General features: G+C 35.3%; 2 protein-coding genes across 2 annotated transcripts; one reads left to right on the forward strand and one right to left on the reverse strand.

Annotated features, from left to right (window-relative positions):
* Window positions 1-10,887: 10,887 nt before the first annotated feature.
* On the forward strand, window positions 10,888-12,863 carry LOC113507274. Its single transcript, XM_026890138.1, has 3 exons — window positions 10,888-11,262; window positions 11,519-11,715; window positions 12,205-12,863. Exons 1-3 carry the CDS (start codon window positions 11,132-11,134, stop codon window positions 12,813-12,815), a joined length of 939 nt encoding a protein of 312 aa, XP_026745939.1. The 5' UTR covers window positions 10,888-11,131; the 3' UTR covers window positions 12,816-12,863.
* Window positions 12,864-13,260: 397 nt separating this feature from the next.
* LOC113507273 lies at window positions 13,261-15,796 on the reverse strand. Its single transcript, XM_026890137.1, has 2 exons — window positions 15,372-15,796; window positions 13,261-15,153 (listed from the first exon to the last, which is right to left on the reverse strand). The coding sequence occupies exons 1-2, from the start codon at window positions 15,564-15,566 to the stop codon at window positions 13,570-13,572; spliced, it is 1,779 nt and encodes a 592-aa protein (XP_026745938.1). The 5' UTR covers window positions 15,567-15,796; the 3' UTR covers window positions 13,261-13,569.
* Window positions 15,797-22,305: the final 6,509 nt, after the last annotated feature.

Consider the following 22,305-nt stretch of genomic DNA (forward strand, 5'->3'; position numbering starts at 1 on the left):
CTGCAGTTGAAAAACATTATCATTATTAGGTTACAATAACAACAGAGCGTCAGAAAAAACATAAAAAAGAGATTCATTAATTACTTATTAATCTGAATAATCATTAATCAATCAATCTTATTAGAGTGTTATCGTTAGATCAATTTAAATCTAAATATCTAATTATTTTCTAAATACCCTGGTTGCATAAGTAGGAACTTTTGGCACTTATATTATCTTATTAATTAATAAAAAAAATGCTTAAAAATAGTTCAACATAATTCTTCTACTACTTGCATATCGAGATCATTATTGACTTTAATGTTATGAGAATTTGGATCAAGAGACTACTCATTTTGTTGAATTTCTTGAAGTACTTGTCTGTCGGTAATGTTATTTTTAGGCATACTACGTTTGGGTCTAGATTTGCTAGATGAAGCACGCAATAACTTTATTTTATTTCTAGTTTCAGCATGATGCATAACATTTTTAACGAAATTTTCACATTCTATCTTAGTATTAGTTTTGTCCGATTCATGTACAAGGTCAAAAAATAAGTTAAACGTCCTAGTATAGATTTTAAAACAAATTTTTGACGTTAACTTTTTAGAGCCTCCAGCCCAAGAGCATATTGTCATAAATTCTCTGGTGAACATTACGTCCACTAATGTGTAAGCGTTGTTACCTCCTCGTCCTTTACCATTTCCACAAACTACGGCCAGTTTATTTTTCAATGTCGACACCATGGTTGGATTTTTAAGCTGGTCTTCAAGGGCGTCTAGTTCTTCTTTGTTAGATATTGGTTTGAAATCATTTGCTTCTTGAATTTTAATATCTGTGGTGCGTTGTACATATTCATCAAGCTGAGTACTTAAATGTGTCATTTTCATTAACAATTTACTCTCCACACTTTGTACATATTCAAACAAAACTTTTTGGTTTTCTTGAATTATTCCTGTCATTTGTAACAAATTATCAAGTTTTTGTGAAATATTTAAATGATCTAGTTCAGTTGTGTGCAAAATAACACTATGTTGGTTTTGGTCTATTTCTTGATTGGAAGTTAAAACAACAACATCATCAATATTTGTAGCATTGGACGTGGATGGTTGTAGATACTGAGAGTTATTCTAAAAAAAAAGGTATAAAATCACGATGATATCCTCAAAGATATAAAATAGGAATAAGGCAGCCATCTTACCACAATTGACATGAACCGTCCAAGGTCCATGTCAACTGTTTGAATGTCACCGTGTGACTCAAGTCTATAGGCTGGTTCTAATTTCACGCTTACAATCGGCGCTGACAGCTCAGCGCGTAACTTGTCCGCGCCGACAGTCAGCGTCCAATCAGCGTCACTCTATAAAAAAATTAAGTAAAACCCGAAAAAAACTTAAAAAGTAAAACATAATAATTTCTCTCTCGGCCTTTATATTTTTAATATAAGAGTCGCCGAGTTGAGGGCCGCTACATCAGGTACACGAATAGATCATACCTACTAGTACTTCTACTAGTTTTGAACGGTCCCCCGATGCGGCGATGCTCATCTTAAAAATATTAATAGGTGCTTTTTCTGAATTTAAAAGACAGAGAGAAATTGTATTATTTTAGGTTTTAGTTTTTTTTTGTGTCGAGGATTACTTAAAATTTTATTTCAAATTCTTAAAATTTTCTATTTAAATTAGTTTAAAAACCAGCCTACAGCGCTGTCTGCGGCACGGTGTAGGTACATTTAAAGCAACGCCCTCCTCGGGATACTTTTATGTTGTTTTTTGAGATATTTTAATTCGTAGATTAAGTATAATTATATTTTACTTACATCACAAGCATTTGCCAGGTCATTGAAACACTCTTGGACGGCAATATTTTCAATTGAAGTACCTCCGCGTCGTATTAAATCATCATTTTGTTCCTCTTCTGTGTCGCTCATGCTTGACATTTGAGTGACTTCTTTCTCAGCCCTTTCCAGTGAACTAATTCCACTTCTTTTGACGACACATTGAATGGATGACCAAGATGCTTCGGGACATGAAAAAGGATTCTTTAATAAATCCTCTACTTTTCTTCTTGGCCAATACAGGATACCATTTTGTTCCCATTTTTCAGGCACCGCTGATAAAACTAACTGTCCTCTTTCTAAAGTTTGAACAATTTTGAAGGTCATAATATCTAAAACAAAACATTGTTATGGTTAAATATTGCTACCTATCAAAAAAATCAAATGAAATTAACATTAAACACAAATCATAAACAATATTTTCATTCGTACTGTAATTACTAATGTTTATTTGAAAAGTAAATTAAAAACTACTTCCTACGCCGAGTATTAATCTATGACTGAACTAACTTTTATTTAGACTCGTTGGAAAATGAAAAATAAATTCACAATTCGGTTTAACCAAAGAGTGTCCCTAATTAGTTAACCACGACTGTAGATATTCGTTACCAGTTTCTAAAGAGTCATGTTAATAATTTAAAAAATAAGTTTTTGTATGCTGAGGGTGAAGAAATGATACCAGATAACTAAGGGTACTACTAGTGATAAACATTTTTATTGTGCAACAAAAATGGGGTTGCGTTCCAAGGGAGGGTGTTAGAATTGTTGTAAAGGAACGCAACCATTTTATAGTTCCTAATTTTGACACTTGTGGCGATGTCTTCTTCCTTTTAACCTATGTAAGAAATTGATGTCTCATTAAATAGACAAGTTGATTAAATTAAATATTTCATTTAAATACCACAACCACGCATAATCCTACAATGATCCTAAGAATTTCAGCATCTCGTTACGATCTGTAGGCTTAAATGAATATGATCGACTGTATCTGGTTTTAGGTTTATTACTTTGACACATATTGGCGCCATGCATTAGTGCAATCTACTAAATAATCTTTAATAAAGGGTGGAAACAAGTGATTAAATACATTAAACACGGTTGTGTTATCGTCTAAAGTAAAGTTCACCCCCACAGAATCAGTGTCAAAATTAAAGTCTGGTATCTCAAGGGAATGAGATTGTCCTTCTGACCAGTTTTCCAACACGATGGACGATGTTGGTACCTCACCTGACAACCTACGCTCTACCAGCACCCCTCCATGTTGGCTGTTTTCCACCACGTCATGAGAAATCGATATTAAATTGGATATATCCAATGACCTATTTTGAGAGGAATCGAATAAAGGTGGTAGTTTATCAAGAGACCTAAATCCTCCCTCATTATCTAAATTTTCAGCAATGAATTTTGTTGACAAAGTGTCATTCTTAGAAGCGTTAGTGGTAGCCGGTAGTAGATTTTCTGAAGCAGTTTCAACAGTCGTAGATTGGAGTATGAGTGTAGAGACGCGGTAAGGCGGGGAAGGCGTATATACACGGTGTGCGTGTGTTTGTATTATCGTGACGTTTAGGCAAACGCACATTTTGGAAACGATTAAAAACGAAGTTCACGTGACGGTAAAAGTTTTGAGCTTTCGATATGGTGTGACACTAGGTACCATATAACGAATTTTTGTATTAAAATTGATCGGATATCAACGTCCTGCCTTATATAATATTCTGTTTTTGAACGTTATCATACGTTGTGCCGTATATAAGTCTCAAGTCGTGACAAACTACATAGATCGATTATAGAAAAAGCATGCTGTCTTCCTTCCTTCTCCTCCTCCTCCTTCCAGCACAGTTTGGCACGATATCGCATATTGTCTTAAACGCGGTTAGGACGAACGGATCACTTCTCACACTGTTAAATACGATCGTTATTCTTCTCCTTCGTTATTCGGCCCGCCACGACTATCCACTTGTCACCAAAATGAATGTTTAAATACTCACGTACGCACACCTGATAGTGCGCGGGCGCTCCGTTATGTTGGTATTAAATATCCCGGTAGATATTTAAAGGCACTTCTTCCAGCATCCCTCTTACTCGTACTACATTATTTAAAATGTTTAAACATAATACACTGTCAAGTCGTCCATCAATGACTCGAGGTTTGTGGTCGTTCATTTATATGCCTGCTACAAGCAAAATATCTTGTGTATCATTTGACGGACTATTCAAATTGACTTGCATAGTATAATATATTGTACCATTTGGTGTAATTGTCTTGCATAAAACTGCATAAATAATAATAAACCCTCTTCAATTTCCGTAAGACAAAATTTTTGAAAATACTAAAGAGTTTACGCACTGGATAAAATGATAATAGGATAAAAGAAAGTAATAAAAGCAATTTCCCTTATTGGGTATGAAACAAAGAATTAGCTGAAATTTTGTGCAAAATACATTTGTTTGGCCGTATTTCGAATATACTAAAGGCCACAGATTGTATGATGAGAGTAAAAAACAAATATACAAGAGTGGAGATGTTGTTTTCTTGGAACACACAGCTAGGAATAATTGTGTAATTATGCCACTTACTTCATTGCAAGAACAGGAAAGAAGAGCCAAACAAGAATCTGATACCGATACTTTAGTAAGTGAAAGTTCAGAAGAGGAACAATTGTATGATGCCAGCAGTGATATGTCGAATTCAGAAAGAGATAATACCCAGATTACACACCGGAAAGACATGATGACGATTCTATACCATTAAGAAATATAACACTGAGGTCAAGGAATATCAAACCCAAACCTACTACTTATTTTTGTTATGAAGAGGAATCAACATGTTCATCAGCATTATTAAAGGAACCAGAGACTGTGGAAGACGCTCTATCAAGCCCAAAAGCAAAAGAGTGGAAAGAAGCTATGGATAGCGAGTATGAATCGCTCCTTCAGAATAATACATGGACATAGGTAACTCTACCTAAAGACAAAAGAATAATCCCTTGCAAATGGGTTTATAAAATGAAAACAGATGCAAATGGTGAAGTTGTACGATACAAAGCAAGATTAGTAATAAAAGGATTCAGACAGAGGAAAGGAACTGAATATAATGAAATTTTTGCTCCTGTAGTACGGCACACTTCAATAAGATATTTGTTTGTACTAGCTGTAAAAGAAAATTTATATATAGATCAAATGGATGCAGTTAGAGCATTTTTGCAGGGAGATATAGATGCTGAAATATATATGAATCAACCACCTGGCTATGAACACGGACAAGAAGTTTGCAGATTAAATAAGTCTATTTATGGCTTAAAACAGGCTAGTCGCCAATGGAATTTGAAACTTACTTCTGTTCTCAAACAATTAGGATTGGAAAGTACGTCTGTTGATCCATGTATTAACTACAAAAATGATAATGGAAACATCATCTTTATATTGATCTATGTTAATGATTTATTATTTTTTTATAATAATGAAGAAAAAGGTAAAGAGATCAAGCTACAACTTAAAAGTAAATTTGAAATGAAATCGCTTGGACCTGTCAATTATTTTATTGGCTGGAGGATAAGTCAAGGCGCGGCCAGAGATCAAATTTATATTGATCAGACTGCTTATATAGAAAAAATTCTACAGAGATTCAATATGACAGATTGTAATCCAGTCCATTCGCCCTGTGATCTTAGTTCCAAATTGATCAGCACAGGAGATGAAAATAATATTATTAGTAATGTACTTTATCAAGAAGCTATTGGAAGTTTACTTTACTTATCACAAGGAACAAGACCAGATATTTGTTTTGTTGTAAACAAATTGAGTAGTTTCAACAACAAACCAGAAATACAACACTGGTTGGCAGTAAAAAGAGTGCTACGCTACTTAAAAGGAACTAAGGATTATAAATTAAAATTTTGCCAAGATTAAGATGAAAGAGGAGTGTTTGGCTACTGTGATTCAGATTGGGCTTCCGACATTAATAGCCGGAGATCATGCTCGGGCTACATTTTTTTTGTTTCAGGGTGCTTCAGTCTCATGGTGTTCTAAACGACAGAACACAGTTGCCTTATCAACCATGTAGGCTGAATATCTGGCACTAGCTACGGCCACACAAGAGGCTATGTGGCTAAGGCATTTAGAGTCGAAACTAAATTGGAAGCTTACAGTTGTGCCCACCATAATTTATTGTGATAATCAAAGCGCAATCAAATTTGCAGGTAATGATTCTTACTGTGCTCGCAGCAAACATATTGATCTGAGACATCATTTCCTCCGAGAAAGAGTTGCTGATAAGCAAATTCAACTCTGCTATGTTGGGACTCAAGATATGGTTGCCGACATACTTACAAAACCAATTTCTAAGAAGAAGATTGATGACTGTTCCATGGCTATGGGTTTGCAATTAAGAAGAGGATGTTGAAATGATTAATTGCAACACTAAACGCCATCCATAGTTTATATTCTGTACCTGTTTAATCTATGGTCTTGTCATTTGTTTCTTTACAATATATTTTATTCTGTCGATTTGCTCAGTTCGTGTTATTATTTAATTTCCTAGTTCTATCAAGTAAATACTTAAATACTAACATATTCTAATACCGACTGGTGGTGACTGCCATATATACTGTCGCGACGAACCGCACTTGTTATTGTAATTTTAGTCATTAAACGTATATTTTACAACAAGTACCGTCCAAGGAGCATCTCGTTGTCTAGCCGTAAAACTTTCACGGCTTTTACGGTAAAACCATTTGTTGGTTCTTGAGGTGTTTGAAGTAAAACGATCCAGTATTTAACGAAGTTTATTGAAGAACGAAAAAAAACGAAACATGCCTCGACCGTTGTGATCGGCGAGTGACGCTTACGCTTGCGTCGCCGCGTCGCGTTGGGGGCGTTCGCTCCCGTCCCCGTCCCGCGCGTTCCCCTGTGCAATAGTTCGCGCGCTAACACCATTGACCAATCTCCGAGCTATTACTTGTCTGTTATGTTATGGTATTGTGGTGGAGTAGTGGACTGCATCTCGTTCAATAGGTTCTTCAATAAAACTTACAGGTTCGTTTTATCACACTTTATTCGTTGCACTAGTTCGAGTGCCTGGGGTCACAGGGAACGACTGATCGTCGACTTCTGTGAACGACTGCTCGTTGGCGACAACCATGAGCAACTACTGCGAGCGACTGTCCGGGAGCGACTCTTGCGAGTGACTGACGGTTGACCGTTATGAATTTGCGTTTAAATTTGTAGCATCGCTTTCTATTCCATCATTGATCACAGCTTCGGTAATATTGGGTTCGGTTTCCTTCTCTTCATTCCACTGGATTTCGTCTTCTATCACATGGATCAATAAGTCCCGAGACTAACCCAGAGATGGCGCTCGTAGTAAACCAGTAACCACGTCTTTCTAAAGTACTAACCTTTGCTTGAAACATTAAAAAAAAATAAGTCGATCGGACCAGAAACAGCTGAGTTATCGAGAGTTTCGTGTTCTGATAAAACATTGTTTTTTGATGGGTAAAAACACCGTGCAAGCAAAACAATGGATTGAAAAATGTTACCCGGACTCTTGTCCATCAAAAGCAACGATTTGTCGGTGGTTTGCCGAGTTTAAACGTGATCGTACCGACACAAATGACGCGGAACGCGCGGGTAGACCTGTGGAAGCCGTTACATTGGAAAATGTGAGCGAAGTGACAAAAATTATAATGAAAGATCGTAAAGTGAGGCTCCGTGAGATTGCTGAGATGACACAGATATCATATGGAAGTGTATTTACTATCCTTCATGAAAAATTGAGCATGAAAAAGGTTATTTCCAAGTGGGTGCCGCCATTGCTTTCGATGGAACAAAAACAGCAAAGAGTTGATGATTCAGAAAGCTGTTTATCGCTATTTACTCGTAACAAAAAAGATTTCTTGCGTCGTTACGTGACCATGGACGAAATATGGATACATCACTGCACTCCAGAGTCGAAGCGGCAGTCATCTGAGTGGCGCACAGTTGGCGAAAGCCGTCCGAAACGTCCGAAAACGCAGCAGTCAGCTGGCAAAGTCATGGCGTCAGTTTTTTGGGATACGCATGGCGTGATTTTTATTGACTACCTCGAAAAAGGTAAATCGATCAACAGTGATTATTATATTGACTTGCTAGTACGTTTGAAAGAGGAAATCGCAGAAAAACGACCGCACATGCAGAGAACAAAATCCTTTTTCACCAAGACAATGCACCCTGCCACAAGTCGATGAAAACAATGGCAAAATTGGACGAATTGGGCTTTGATCTGCTTCCCCACCCCCCATACTCGCCAGATTTAGCCCCCAGTGACTACCGGCTCTTTGCTGATCTTAAAAAAACGCTCCAGGGAAAAAGATTTGGCTCAAATGAGGAGGTCATCGCAGAAACTGAAGGTTATTTTGCAGCGAAAGATATTTTTTTTTATAAACATGGTATTGAAAAATTGGAAAAGCGTTGGAATGATTGCATCACCTTAAAAGGTGATTACGTTGATGAATAAAAAACATTTTGCAAAAAAAAATGTTGTTTTCATTGTTAGTCTCGGGACTTATTGATCCATGTGTTATCAATATATTTTCGAGCTCTTCTTCTGTTAACAAGTGAACCAAAGCGTCTTTAGGAAGACTATTTAATCCGACTTTAGATTTGCAGCCAAACATTGCTTTGTAAGGGCTGCGATTTATCCCTGCGTGATTTGCTCTGTTTTTCATAAATTGAATAAAGCGTAATCCTTCAGACCATTTCGTCGTCTCGCTAGATTCTAGCCAGGTACAAAGCACTTCTCGATTATATCAATAACATCAATGTTTCCAAAACAAAAGGGCTTCTTAAAACATAATTGATTCAATTGTCGGGAATTTAAAATTTCAAATAAATTATTTACTATTTCTATAAAATGAGCAGTGCCGTCGATGTCGATAAAATCTGGCTGATTCATTTCTGCATAATGCAAAATGGACTTTCATTATTTTTTGTAATATTAAATTTGTTTGCGTCTCATTTTATTAGCACGATGTAAATGAACCCAACCTATTAAGCGCAACTAAATCAGACCACTTAATTGACTTGCCTTGATTGTCCTTAAATGATCCGCTGGCCTGAAATGAATTTCTGACCAAGTTCATCAGATGACATGCATCTAAAAAATGTATACTGGCTTTTTTGTAATAGGATGCGGAAAACTCAAATCAAAGAAACACCCAAGTTTTTTTGACATCGATATGTGTGCCGGGAAACCATCAATTATCATGGAAAGTACTTCAATTCCTGCACTATCAAGTAGTTTTAGGCATTAAAAAACTATATTAACCTTTTGTTCCCCGGTTAATTCATTGATAAGAGTATCCAACTTGAATTTTCCAGGCACCGTTAATAGACGTTATGCAAAATACAAGAGCTTCTTTGGCTGTCGTCGTAGTCTCATCATCACAATCTATGCTATATCCACGTAACCGCGCATACGATGTCCATCCCACTCTACACGCGTCTCTCCATCTCGTCTAACACCAAGTTACATATTAGAACATGATTAGATGCTTGTACTTTCACCTTAATTGCAGTAAACGATTCCATTTTAAAACTCTGCTCTGCATGAACGGATTGATACCACTTTTTATGGTTCTTGAGTGACGTGAACACTTATCGAATGTTACAAATTCATAGCCTTTTGGTTAATATCTTGTGTCTCGGTCAAATCTTCCTAAATTCGCAGAATATTTAATTGTTGTATTTGCTTTACCGGATTGCAGCTTTTGTATGAATCTGCAGATCAGCTCATATGCCGTAACATACATGCCCTCTAAAACGGATGCCTGATTAAGGTTGTATTTTTTTTTTACAAGGAATAAAGTATATTCAGGTCTGTGAAGAATATTAAACAATATTTTAGAAAAATAAACAGTATTTAATTTATTTAATTTTTTACAGACATATTTTTTGGAACTCCTCGCACAACTGACTAAATATAAATTGTTATTGAATATTTCGTACGCCTCACCACAATTATAATTTGCATAAAAGGAAATGAAATTATTTATTCTGCAAATAGGATATCTTACCACTTTTACATGTCTTTTTTGAGAACGATGATGCCGACATTTCTTAGCTGACTACCCTGAGAAGAAATATCGAAACAGGGGTCGCAGTCTCTTTTAAAGTCCAGACAATATTCAAATTCGAGTTAAATGTATAAACTAATGCAGGGTATTTCAATAAATTGATAATATACCTGCATAAGGTTACAAAGAAAATCTATTGAAAAAGATTAAAAAAAAAACGCACATGAGTTGCTATATATATGCTTAATAAATGTTCTTAAATTTAATAATAATTAATATTAGCCAAAATAAATTCATGCAAAAGCACAAAAAATGTCACAACTGTATAAGATTATATGCAAAAGCACAAAACATGTCAATAATTATATACACAAATAATGATAGCTGTATAAGCAGGCAGTTCAATCCCAAGCATTTTTATCATTTAAATAATCTGATATTTTGTAATATCCTTTATGCCCGGTTCCTATAACTTACGAGCCGTCATTGGGCCAATCTAACCATCCGTATTCTAGTTACCATTACCAATGCAAAACTAGCGTTCCACAATGCCCTACCTGCAACGAGCATCCGTAGCTAAGCTAACCCGCCTACGACTCGTTCGCCAATGTCCCTCTCGTTCCTCTTTACGTTTAGTTACAAGAAAACATTGTATGTACATCAGTCATGCAAAAAAAATCATATTATGTTGTCATATTTTAAATGAGTATTAGAACAAATTACCGTACAATTACAATAATAATTTGATGTACCTTGACATCTAAGCTTAAAATAAGTTTACATTCTTAGTATAGCAAGTTTGATGTTACGTATGCAAGGAGTAAATAAAACGCGTGACAATACAATGCGAACCCCGTATCGCATGACATTGACATCTGTCTTCCCGCCTTCCGTGTCCGTCCGCGTCTTTACAATAAAATTCGACACTGGCAGAAATAGGGAGTATGCGTATGATTTAAATAAGGGTCAATTATTTTTTTATATATTCTTTATTGCTTTGGAATTACGCTTAAACAAAAAAAAACCGCATAATATCTTTTTAATTAAAAAAAAATATATTAAAAGTACAAAAAACGAGCGGGAAATTCAAAGTAATTGAAACGCAACGCTATTGGTCATATCAAACGTGACGTAAAAGTCTATAATAACAGTGTGAACTGATATAGCATTTGCTGTGTTTTTGTAATCGAATTAAGTTTATTGTGGTTTCTATACATATTTGGAGTTATATTGCATTGTTTTGTAAGAATAAACTCGTAGGAAAATGACTGATACCGGTTTTGTGAAGGCACAATCAGATAATCTCCCCAAAATTGATGTGTTCATGATGTCAACATTTTTTGCATCTAATCCCGATTTTACGTCTGCTGAAATCAAAGGAGTGAAAGCTACAAGGTAATTATATATTTGATTTAATGTTTATTCGATCTTTTACGACTTTTCTGTAAAAATTTATACATATACGGAGAACATAACCTAAAAGGTAAATAAGAGAAAATATCGAATGTTTGCATATTACTTACATTGAAGCATTGAATACAGTCGAGTTATTGATCATAATATATGATCAAATTCATATTCGCGAAATATTTTATTAAATTAATTAAATAAGATCCCTTCCCATTGTAATAATATTTATTGCTTTTTATAGATCCGGACGAGAATCATATGGTGACTCAGCCATTGGATATGTTCAAGTTAAACGGGAGGGTGATATATGTATTGTGAAAGCGCGAATAACCCCTGAACACAACGTCCGCCAGAAGTGTTACACTGTAACAGCTACCTGTAATGAGGCTGAAGAAACTGTCATATCTGTGCTGTGTGAAGACTGTGCCGCACATAAAGGTAGATAATAGCAATACAAAAGTGTCTTTACCATCAATTTTTAAGAGTGTCTGAGCGGGGAATAGTATATTATGCAACTAGTGAATAAAAGATGGATTTAAAACGAGGGGCATAAATGAATCACGAGCAAGTGAAGGATTCTAATGACCGTAGGGAGTGATTCATGATGATTGAATAACGAGCGAAGCGAGTGATTCAAAAGTTAGAATCCTGAGCGTTGCATACTATACAAAAAGAAATATTTAAGCTAAAATAGACATTTTCATAAGGAGTTTGTATCGAGTATTTGCGAAAGGAGGTTGTATAGCATTGAGATGGAGGTCGAATATATTGGTGTGTTCTAAATTCAAACACCAAAACAGTGATTAAAAGAGCTTTTTATTCACTGTTTTCAGTGATTAAAAGTAGCTTTTTAGAGGGGCAATAGTATAAAAATATTTTTCTTTAATTTTTATTTGGCTGTGATGAATTGGTCTTTTTCTTTTTCAGGAGGCTGTAAACATACCATAGCCTTTTTGGCTTGGCTACATAGGCGTAGTGAAGACCCTCCATCCACTAGTGTTGATTGCTACTGGAAAAAGTCTAAGTTGTCCTCAGTGGGTACAAGTCTTAAGTTTATTAAGGCAATGGATATTTGTAATGCAACAAAGACACAGCCAAACCCTGCATCAACACAGACTTCACAAGAATCCTTTTTCAGTATTGTAAAAACATATAGTAAGAAAGTTGGTGACACAGAGAATCAACTCATGAAATATTATAAAGAACCAAGCTATTCAGAAAAGTTATCAATTCATTATTTAGTAAGTATAACGCAGAATAAACCGAAAACTGCCGAAGAGTTTATTGAATTTTGCAAGCAGATGATGCAGACTAAAGCATGTGAAGAAGCTGCACTTGCAACTTCAGAACAAAGTGAGTGCCCTTTATGGTATGAGTTGCGATATGCAAGGATCACTGCATCAAAAGCACATGAGGCTGCACACTGCAAGGTGTTGGATGGAGCTTTAACCGAAGCCATCATGGGAGCATCAAAACTAAAAGACACAGATGCCATGAAAAGAGGAAGAATGTTAGAAAGTGAAGTCAAATTAAAGTGAATTAATTAAAAGTTTTTGTATTATTGGGTCCCAAGTAGGTGATATCTTCCAGCCATCTTCTCTATTGAAATTAGGGTGTTTTTTAATCTCAATAGCCTCGCGAAACATCCTTGGTAGGAACTTGGATTCTTTAGCGAGGATCTGTGGTTGATCAAATCTAATATAATGGCTGGAGCCTTCAGCATGTTCAGCGACTGCACACCTAGTTGGGACCCAATAATACAAAAACTCAAGGCTAAACCCAAGAGCAGCGCTGCAAGACATCACGACACAGTGAGCTCATACTGCGTAGGTCGGACCATAAATAATTAATTAAAAATATGAAGGTAGAACAAGCAACATCTTCTGTCAAGACGAACACCATCTCAGTCTGCCCGTGACCATGATACCTGCAAAGGTGTCGAAACGTCGGGAAGTAAAACCAAAAATTAAACCGCGATAAAATCCGTAAAATTCGTTTCATTTCAATGTCTAACATTCGCGTAAACCTAAGAAACCACTAAATAACACAATAGCAGTAAAATTCATGGCACAGGTTCAGTTACAGATGCATTTCTCCAATAAAACTAAAGCACTATTTTGTGTAGCACAAAGTGATTTTGAAGAATCAAAGAAAGTACATATAATAGAAGTACACTATGATAAGGAGTTTTGTGAAAACTTGATAGAAAAATGTACTTTATTTTGGTGTAAGGCAATTTTTCCTTTGTTATTTAAATAGGACAAAATCAAATAAAAACAAAATTAATTAAATCTATTTTTTTATTAAAACATCCTGAATATTGAAACCTGAATAATGCATCCTGAATATCAAACCACAAGCTATGATTATAACTTCATCTATAATAGGGATTAAGCTATGGTCAACACATGCATGAGGCAGTAACATGTGAAATTCCCTTAATCTATTTATAACTCGTTCTATATGAATCCTTAATGCTGCTATTCTTTTTGACTGTTTTACATCTTCTTTTGCACTGGCAGTAGACTTGAAAACAGAAGGAGGTCGTATAAGTGTACTTTGCTTTTTTTCTAGCAAATGTGATATTTCTTTAAAGCCTCTGTCAGCCATAACTGCAGTTTTAGGTGGCAAACAGTCAAGGAAACCACAGTCTTCCACTATCATTACGTCCGTTGCCCTGCCACTGTATCCAACAGAGATAAAGTTAACCAATCCATCAGGTGTACAAGAAATTAAATATTTCAATGTGTTACATTTTTTATATTGTGACCAACTAACTGATTGATGGACTGCATTGGATGGTTTTTCAATCTGAATTTCTAGGCAATCAATTATAGAAACAACATTAGAGTACCTGGCCCTGAATGCAATAGGCAAATTTTTAAATATCTCTTTTGTTGTTGGCCATATGATCAACTCTTTCATCTTCATTGCCAATAAAGGTAAGCATTTTGAAAAAATTCTGCTTATTGCACTCTGTGTATACCCAAACTGTAAGGCTAATATACTGAAAGACTCATTAAGTTTTATTTTTTTTAATGTAATTAAAATGTCTACAGTGGGAAGTGGAAGGTTTTCACTTAACAATTTTATTATATAGTATGATTTTTTTGGTACACCTAGCAACATTTTAGGCTCCTTTTCTATTGCTAGTAATATGCAACTACGCATTTGACTTTTAAATTGTGTCTCATTTTCTGAATCATCATCTATAGACCAGCTCGATTCTGAACTCATTTCTGGTTCAAAAGATGATGATAATGCTGATGAAGGTTGAGCTGAAGAGACTGATGCAATATCAGCAGGGTCAGTTTGAAATAATTTCCTTTTAATTCCAGAAGTTTGCGCTATTTTCAATGGAGATGTTGAGGTAGTTTTAGATAAAATACGAAATGGAGATATTGCTGTATTCTTAGTTATTGCACTCAAATTAACATTGACACCTTTACTTCTGTAATAATGTATTTTCCTATTGACCTGAATAGCCTTGTCAACATAAATTACTTTTTTATTAACATCAGCTAAAGAGGTGCTGCAACAAGGTTCGTCAAAGTTTACAGTTTCAGTATATTCTGTGTGTAAGTGAGATGAGGGCATACTGGCACCTTCTTCTATATAACTGTGTTTTGATGATTCACTCATTTTTACAGCACTAACAGTTTGTTTAGCGGGAGGCATAGATAAAGCATCTTCAATTATTTCTTGATGTTTTCTCTTTAAGAAACCTTTTCTCTCTGGTGGTGACTGCAACTCAGTGTCCTTTTGACACTGAAATTGGTGAGGAATAATACCTTTCTTTAATCGTAATGTAGTTTTCTGATTTTCTTGTAAAGTCATGACTTTGTACTGCATATAATTTTCTGTATCCTCTTCTACCTGAAAAAAATAAAAAATAATAAAAGAAAACATGAAATTTGGAAATTAGATGTAGATAATTTGGATCATAGGTTTCATTTCAGTCATTGGTACTGGTAACCTCTCACAAAACTTTTACCGATAAAGAAAAGAGGTTATTTTGACAAATGTTTTAGGTGTCACAGAAACAAAATACTTATAACATAATATTATTGTTTATAGTTGGCATAAATACTTACGTTGAAGTGATCTTCACAACAATATAAACAAGTTGATGGTGATACCATGTCCCTTTTCATGATTTTACACCAGTTTTTTCTTACAACCGCACCTCTCGGGACAAGAAAAAACACTTTATCGGGTGCATTCTTCGTAGTATTTTTACATTTTGGTACAATACAATATTTGTAAGTCGGTTTCTTTTGTTGATCCATTGTAAAATAGTCGTAAAAAACAAAATATAAGTTACGAAGCACATGCAAAGCACAGTTTAATAGTAGTAGAAAGTTACTGTCAGTGTCAGACTCAGACTGTCTGTCACGTGATTTTTTGTTATTATAGACTTTGACGTCACACCAAGGTGGCGGGCGTTTTAAAGTGCCATTATTTGTTTAATATTTTAATGATTTTTTCCCCTTCTAATTTTATTTTTTTTGGCGCTGCATATTTTTTTACAATTATGTAACAATGTAAGAAATATTATAAAAATATAAAAAAATACATGCATACTCCCTATTCCAAATAGCTTCTCGTTGTTGAATTTCAACAATGAATTTCTCTATGTCGAAGTTCATGGCTGCGCAACCGAAAACACGTGCATACTTCACCGGCGGCTCGCCGCAAACTAACCGCCAGTGCGTATACACAAGATGGCGGCTAGCCGCGAAGCGGGCCGCGGCACTCCATTCAACCGCCGCGGTTGAAATTTTGTGGCGGTTTAGTGCGTACAATCATAAGCGGTTGCATATTAAACTGGAAAAGCGGCTAGCCGCGCGGTTAGCCGCCCCCGCGGTTAGCCGCTAGTGCGTAAGAGCGCATAGAACATCCGTTTTACAGGATCCTTTTTAACTGATCCGTCGCTACTGCAGGTAATATTCACACAGCATTTACAGGACCGATTTTAACAGATCCGACGCTACTGGACTTTCGTTCTTCATTTAAGCGCCTTGGCAATATCCTCCCATGCATCATTTTTCTTTATTTTATTTCGATAGTCACGGTGTGAAGTATCCCACAACAAGTCACGACTTTCGTAAAGCTCTATAAGCAAAAGCACGGTATCATTTCCCCACACTACAGACATTTTAAAGGCACGTTGCGTACGCGACTACACTCAGTGACAAATGGCGCAACACTGACGCGGGACACGTGCGCTCGCTCTCGAGGCGGGAGCAAGCAACATGCCCCGCGTCACGTAAAATGTTGTGGGTCATGTTGCGGGACACTATGCAACGTTGCAGCGTCACGTATATTTTGTGTTGCGCGTCATGTTGCGGGACAAAATGTTCCCTAGTGTATCCGGGGCTTTATGCTGGATTCTGTGCTTTTTGAATTACATTGAGCAATTCAATCTTTGTTGACAGCCGTCGATTCTCAGGTACCTTCTTGAGCTCAGTGTACAATGATAAACAGAATAATTTATCATCATCTTCATTAGTTAGTTGTGCTGTTTGAAGCTGTTGTCTTGCGTGCAAACTTTTTTCTAAAATATCAATAATTTGTTTATCCACTGCATTTAATAATTGTTTCTTCCTCTCTTCAGTTTGTTCTTTTGGAGGTGGTATTAAGTCTTCATTTTCCGCATTGTTTAAATCAGAATTTGTTACGGCAGGAGTTTCAAAGTTGTTCTCTGTATCCTTATTTACTACGGAACTCTCGAGAAATTTTAGTTTTGCGAAGTATACATATGGTACATGTTTGGAGGATCCAGACCCAGATGGAAGATTTTTTTGCCGTTTAGACTCTCTTATGTAATTGTCTCGAATACTTTTCCATTTTCTTGTTAGTGTAGAACCTGAAAAGAAATAATATAATGCTATTTTTATTTTTGACAGATACTTGGCTACAGGCTGTTCGTTCGCAGAATTACACTATGGATATCGTCTTGGAAAATCGACTATTATACAGATAGTGGAACAAGTTTGCAAAGTGCTGTGGAGCAAATTAAAATCTATGTGCATGCTAGGGATGGAAACAAAACTGAAAAAATCGATTATCGATTAATCGATTAATCGTACTACTTACGATTACTACGATCGAATAATCGTCATCAAAAATCGATTTTGACCGATTTTTTCTGTCAATTTACAATTTAATCAAATTATCATGTTTTATATCCTACATTACAATAATTCATAAAAATTAAACACCCATATATGTTTATATAATCTTTTATTTTAAAATATTTATATATTTCAATTACTGCAACATTGAAGTTAACAAAATAAAACATTTTAGAACAAACAATCATAAATATGAGATTAAAAATAAAATGAGATAGAATTATCTGAGATCAAAATACTTAAGCAATGTTATCATTATCACATTAGGTATTATTATCACACAAAACTTATGAAAACCATATTTTATCACTCACAGATCTCAAAAATACTAACATATTCAGATGCTTTGGTGATAAACGACTTCTTTTTTGAGATGCGATGATTCCAGCATGCGAAAACAATCGTTCGCAAGGAACTGATGTGGCCATGATAGATAGATATCTTCTAGCAACATTATAAGTATGCGGATATTCAGCTTTTATACTTTCCCATACTACAAATGGATTCGGGTTTGCCTTAAGCTCAACACTTGGACGAGTTAGGTACTGTCGTAATTGAATCGGTAGACCACCGGCCTCATCGGTATCACTGTTTTGGTTCTCGAGTCGAACTTCAGTATCCAAGTAATTCCAGATGTCATCATCATCCGTTGTAGCAACTATATTAGTTTCATTATGACATATTGCCAAGTCATTATTGGGACTCTTTGAAAGTTGGATTTCTTGTCGTATTAATTTTCTAGCATGGGTTACTGCACGAGCAGCACCTCGTATACATTGGAAAGCTTTTTTCTTGTACCTAGGGTCCAGTAGAGTCGCCAAAGCATAAACTGTAATCTCTTCAATATTCGAAAATTGTTTGTTTATCTCTGAAATCAATTTTTCTTTGAGATTATAACTAATAGGAGTACTAGCATTAAAGTTTTTAGCTAAATTAAGGATGCCCTTAACGATAGGAATGCATTTACTGATCGTGACACATTTTCAGCACTAACTTCATGTGTAACTCGATTCAAGATTTTTAGGAGATCTCTTACTTCACTTAAAGCTTCAAGGTCCTCGCTACTCAGCATACTTGGAGGCTTAGCACGCGAGCTTTTATCTCTTTGAACCTGAAAAATTACTCTTGATACTGGATCAGCAAGTTTAAGAAATCGCTCAAGCATATCATAACACGAATTCCATCTAGTCTTAACTTCATTAATAAGCTTTAACGCAGGTGCTTCAGGATTATCTTGCAATTGAATTTTTTTCAATTCAGTAGACGCAACTTCACTTGTACAAAAAAATCGAACAATGCGCTTAACTTTTATGAGAAGTTCGCGTAATAAAGAATTTTCATGACAATTATCAGCATCCAAGTCGTCTATATCATCTTCATTTTCAGGTAATTCAGTCGATGTATGAGTAGTGGATTCTGAAGGTGGAACTGTAATATTCATTTCAATCAGACGTTGACCAATGTTATTAAATTTATGTCCAAAGCAAGAAATATGCTTGTCATCACCAAACTCTTGTTTTACTGCACCTTTAATATTTGCTCCACTATCAGTCACAATGGCAGATATGTTCTCATCAGATATACCCCAATCAATACAAATATTGCGTAATTCAGTTTTAATATTAGTTATATTTTTTCGATTTTCCATCAAATAAGCGCCTAGTTCAACTGAGACCATTTCAGAACCTTTCAAATAATGAGTTGTAACACCAATGTAACCTTGCATAGTGTAGTTGTGTGTCCAAATGTCGCTTGTCAAGCATACAGAGTCAACATTTGCAAGTTCATTTTTCATCTTCATTTTTAATTCATTATACTTAAATTCAAGAGCTTTAGTAAGTGTTGGCTCACAGGGTGGGCGATATAGTGGTTGTAGTTTTTGAACAAATAATCTAAATCCTTTTTTTTCAGGCGTAGAAAGTGATAAATTATCTTGAACTATCATGAAGAGAAGTGCTGAGGTTGCTTTTTCATGCCTATAACCACCAGCTGAGAAGGATGCTGTGTTGGTAAAACATTTATCAAGAGGACCATTGAAAAATGACTGTCGAATCGTACTAGTAGAACAAGTTGACGTAGTCCACGAACAGCACCCGTCCGAATAGCACCGGCGCGAATAGCACCGAGCCTAGTCCACGAACAGCACCTATCAATATTTTTGGCAGGTGCTATTCGTGGATACAAATTTATTTTATTATTTGTGTCCACGAACAGCACCTACGGCTCGGCAGCCTAGTGCTGGGATGCATTTGTTTAACAGGACATTATTAAATGAAACATATCGATTAAAATCACTAGAACGTTTATTAAGAAATATGTCTAGGCGACATTTAAATATAAGAAAAAACAATAAAAAGCCTTATGATAATAATTATTAATCTTACAAAATAATAAATCTGTAACACTTTCTTAATTTTTAATGTATCACAATCAGTCTTTTCAGATCACCTCACCTTTATTGCAAAATTAGACTTAGTTTAATCTTACTAAATAATATCACTTTCTTATTTTATAATATATCACAATCAGTCTCCACATATCACATTTATTGAAAAATCAGCAAAATCAGCCTTAGATCCTTATTGATGTACTAATAACAGCGCTCCGTGAACATTTTGTATATTGTCCTTCACTATCCGTCGATTGCGCAGGTGTTACATTATTCTAATTTAAATTTAAAAATAGAAAGCCTTAAAATCGCAGCTTTTCCATGCAGTGGCCAAGAGAAATAAATCCACTTTTATATTCTTTTATAATATTGTCTATTAGTTGGTTTCTTTTTTCGGCAATTTTTTTTCGTATGTCAGTGAAATTCTTACAATTTTCCTGTAAGACTCTTAAAACATTAAGTAAGTTCTTATTATTTTTATTAATTGATTTGTTAATGACCGAATAATGAGTCTCAGTATAATTGTTCGTTTTGTGAGTTTGGCCATAACAACACCATTTGTTTGACCAAAATTTGTGGTCAATCCATTGTGTGATCATGTAGTCGTTAAATTTTGTTATATTACTATCTTGAGGACTCTCACTCATAATGTAAAGCCAAGCGTCATCTAAATCATTCGGTGGCAAATAAGGGAGCACTGTACATAGAGCAACGTGCTTTCTATATATACTATTGTCGTTAAGACCTAGCTCCTTCTGTTTTTTTTTTAACGCCTTCTTAAAGTGAAAGTAACATCCCTTTACTGCTACGTTGGGAAATACAGACAGTATTCCTCTCACTGCGGCTTCTTCAAAGTCACTCGTGAAAAAATCTACAGTCATTGCTGGTATCGAAGATTTTAATAATTGAAATAATGTTTTATATGTAGACTTTTTTTATTTAGAAGCATAGCATATGCTAACGGCTTAACGACGCCATCGATATCACCATGGATACTATAAATCTGCAGAAAAGGTTTCGGCGCAGATTTAAAAGTTCCATCACAATACAGATGACGTGTTTTGGCAAGTTCTTCTTTGCTTCTTGACGTGGCGAATAGTAGAATTCGATTTTTCCCATCGTAGTAATCAGCTAACAAGAAGTCCAAATATTGTTTGGGTACCTTAAAATAAATAGATTAGCTTAGTTTAGGATTAAATGGTGCTGTATATAGATGTCCAAACATTATTACTATTATACTCCTATAATCCATAAGCAATATCATAAAATTACATTTTTAATAAATATAATTATAAAAAAACAAATAATATTTTAAAAAAATATTTAATAATATGGGGAAAGTACCTAGAAAAGGTGTTCATAAATAGACAAATTAGGTAGATATATCATTGTGTGTAACAAAATCACGGATCTAGAAAAAAATTAAAACACTAACTTTCAACGTAAAGTTTTAGCAAAATAAAAAAATAGTTGTTTTAATTTTTTTACTTCATAGTCTATGTGAACTACTACCTACTGATTAAATTTATATATTTCATAATCGTGAATAAAAAAATAAAAGAATAATAATATAATATAATAACATTAATAGGATGGCGGCTAGAAGATTACTTACTTGTACCTCGCCCGCGGTTTTTGCATTTAGTCGGCTAACTCCACAAGCCCTATTTCTTATGTTATAAAGACTAGACTTAATGTTTTTATAATTTGGGCAATCGGCTACTAAGTTGAGACCTTCATCGAGTAGTTTATTTATTTTGCTCTTGTATAACGTAGGAATAGGACCATCGGTGGCTGCAGCTTCTTGTCGAAGTTCATCCATACTTTTCTTTATTTCTGTCTGAGCACTGCTCATGGGTTCACAGGTGTGTTCTGTAATTTTTATTACATCTTCATTGCCATCAAGCGTCAGGAACCCTCTACACGATATTTTTATGCACCGCCATAACACATTAGCATTATTTTTATATGTTTTGAATTTTCTGTACTGTCTATCACTATGTATTAGTAATGGCGCTCCTTTTCTACTGGAAATGTAGCTAATGTTACTATTTTTATCACTTCTACCGGCAACAGGCTCCATTATTGTGTTTTATAGATACTCACTAATAAATCTACTACACCTTTTGTTAGCACGGAACATACAGATACAAACTATTATAAACTATTCTTGTGACGTCACTTTGTGCCCTGCCGAGCTATCCGAACTAATAATATTATTTGCAATTTTACGTAAACAAGCTCCGGAAGCGTTCGGTTAAATTCGTCATACTTTCGTGTGCTCCGGCGCATTGTCGCGTCGCTAGAACAGTGACAAGAAATCACGGCTACACGATAAACAGTCTTAACGCACTATCAGCCAAAGGTCCAATGTATGGCGTCCGATGGGTGGACTCGGTCGAAAATTGCTTGCTCGCAATGCGCAAGGGTACGACAAGCTGCACCCTATAAGAATTGTAGAGTAGCGATACTGTGTCACGTGTCTTTGCACGTTACACAGTA

This window comes from Trichoplusia ni, unplaced genomic scaffold (genome assembly GCF_003590095.1).
Source record: "Trichoplusia ni isolate ovarian cell line Hi5 unplaced genomic scaffold, tn1 tig00001362, whole genome shotgun sequence".
In the NCBI taxonomy this organism is placed as follows: domain Eukaryota; kingdom Metazoa; phylum Arthropoda; class Insecta; order Lepidoptera; family Noctuidae; genus Trichoplusia; species Trichoplusia ni.

Excerpts from the sequence above, each read along its gene's own strand:
- LOC113507273 (XM_026890137.1), bottom strand. The coding sequence starts at position 15,566 with ATGGATCAACAAAAGAAACCGACTTACAAATATTGTATTGTACCAAAA. Across the intron at positions 15,154-15,371 it reads GTTGTGAAGATCACTTCAAC|GTAGAAGAGGATACAGAAAA; the intron begins GTAAGTATTTAT and ends TATTTTTTTCAG.
- LOC113507274 (XM_026890138.1), top strand. The coding sequence starts at position 11,132 with ATGACTGATACCGGTTTTGTGAAGGCACAATCAGATAATCTCCCCAAA. Across the intron at positions 11,263-11,518 it reads AAAGGAGTGAAAGCTACAAG|ATCCGGACGAGAATCATATG; the intron begins GTAATTATATAT and ends TGCTTTTTATAG. Across the intron at positions 11,716-12,204 it reads AGACTGTGCCGCACATAAAG|GAGGCTGTAAACATACCATA; the intron begins GTAGATAATAGC and ends TTTCTTTTTCAG.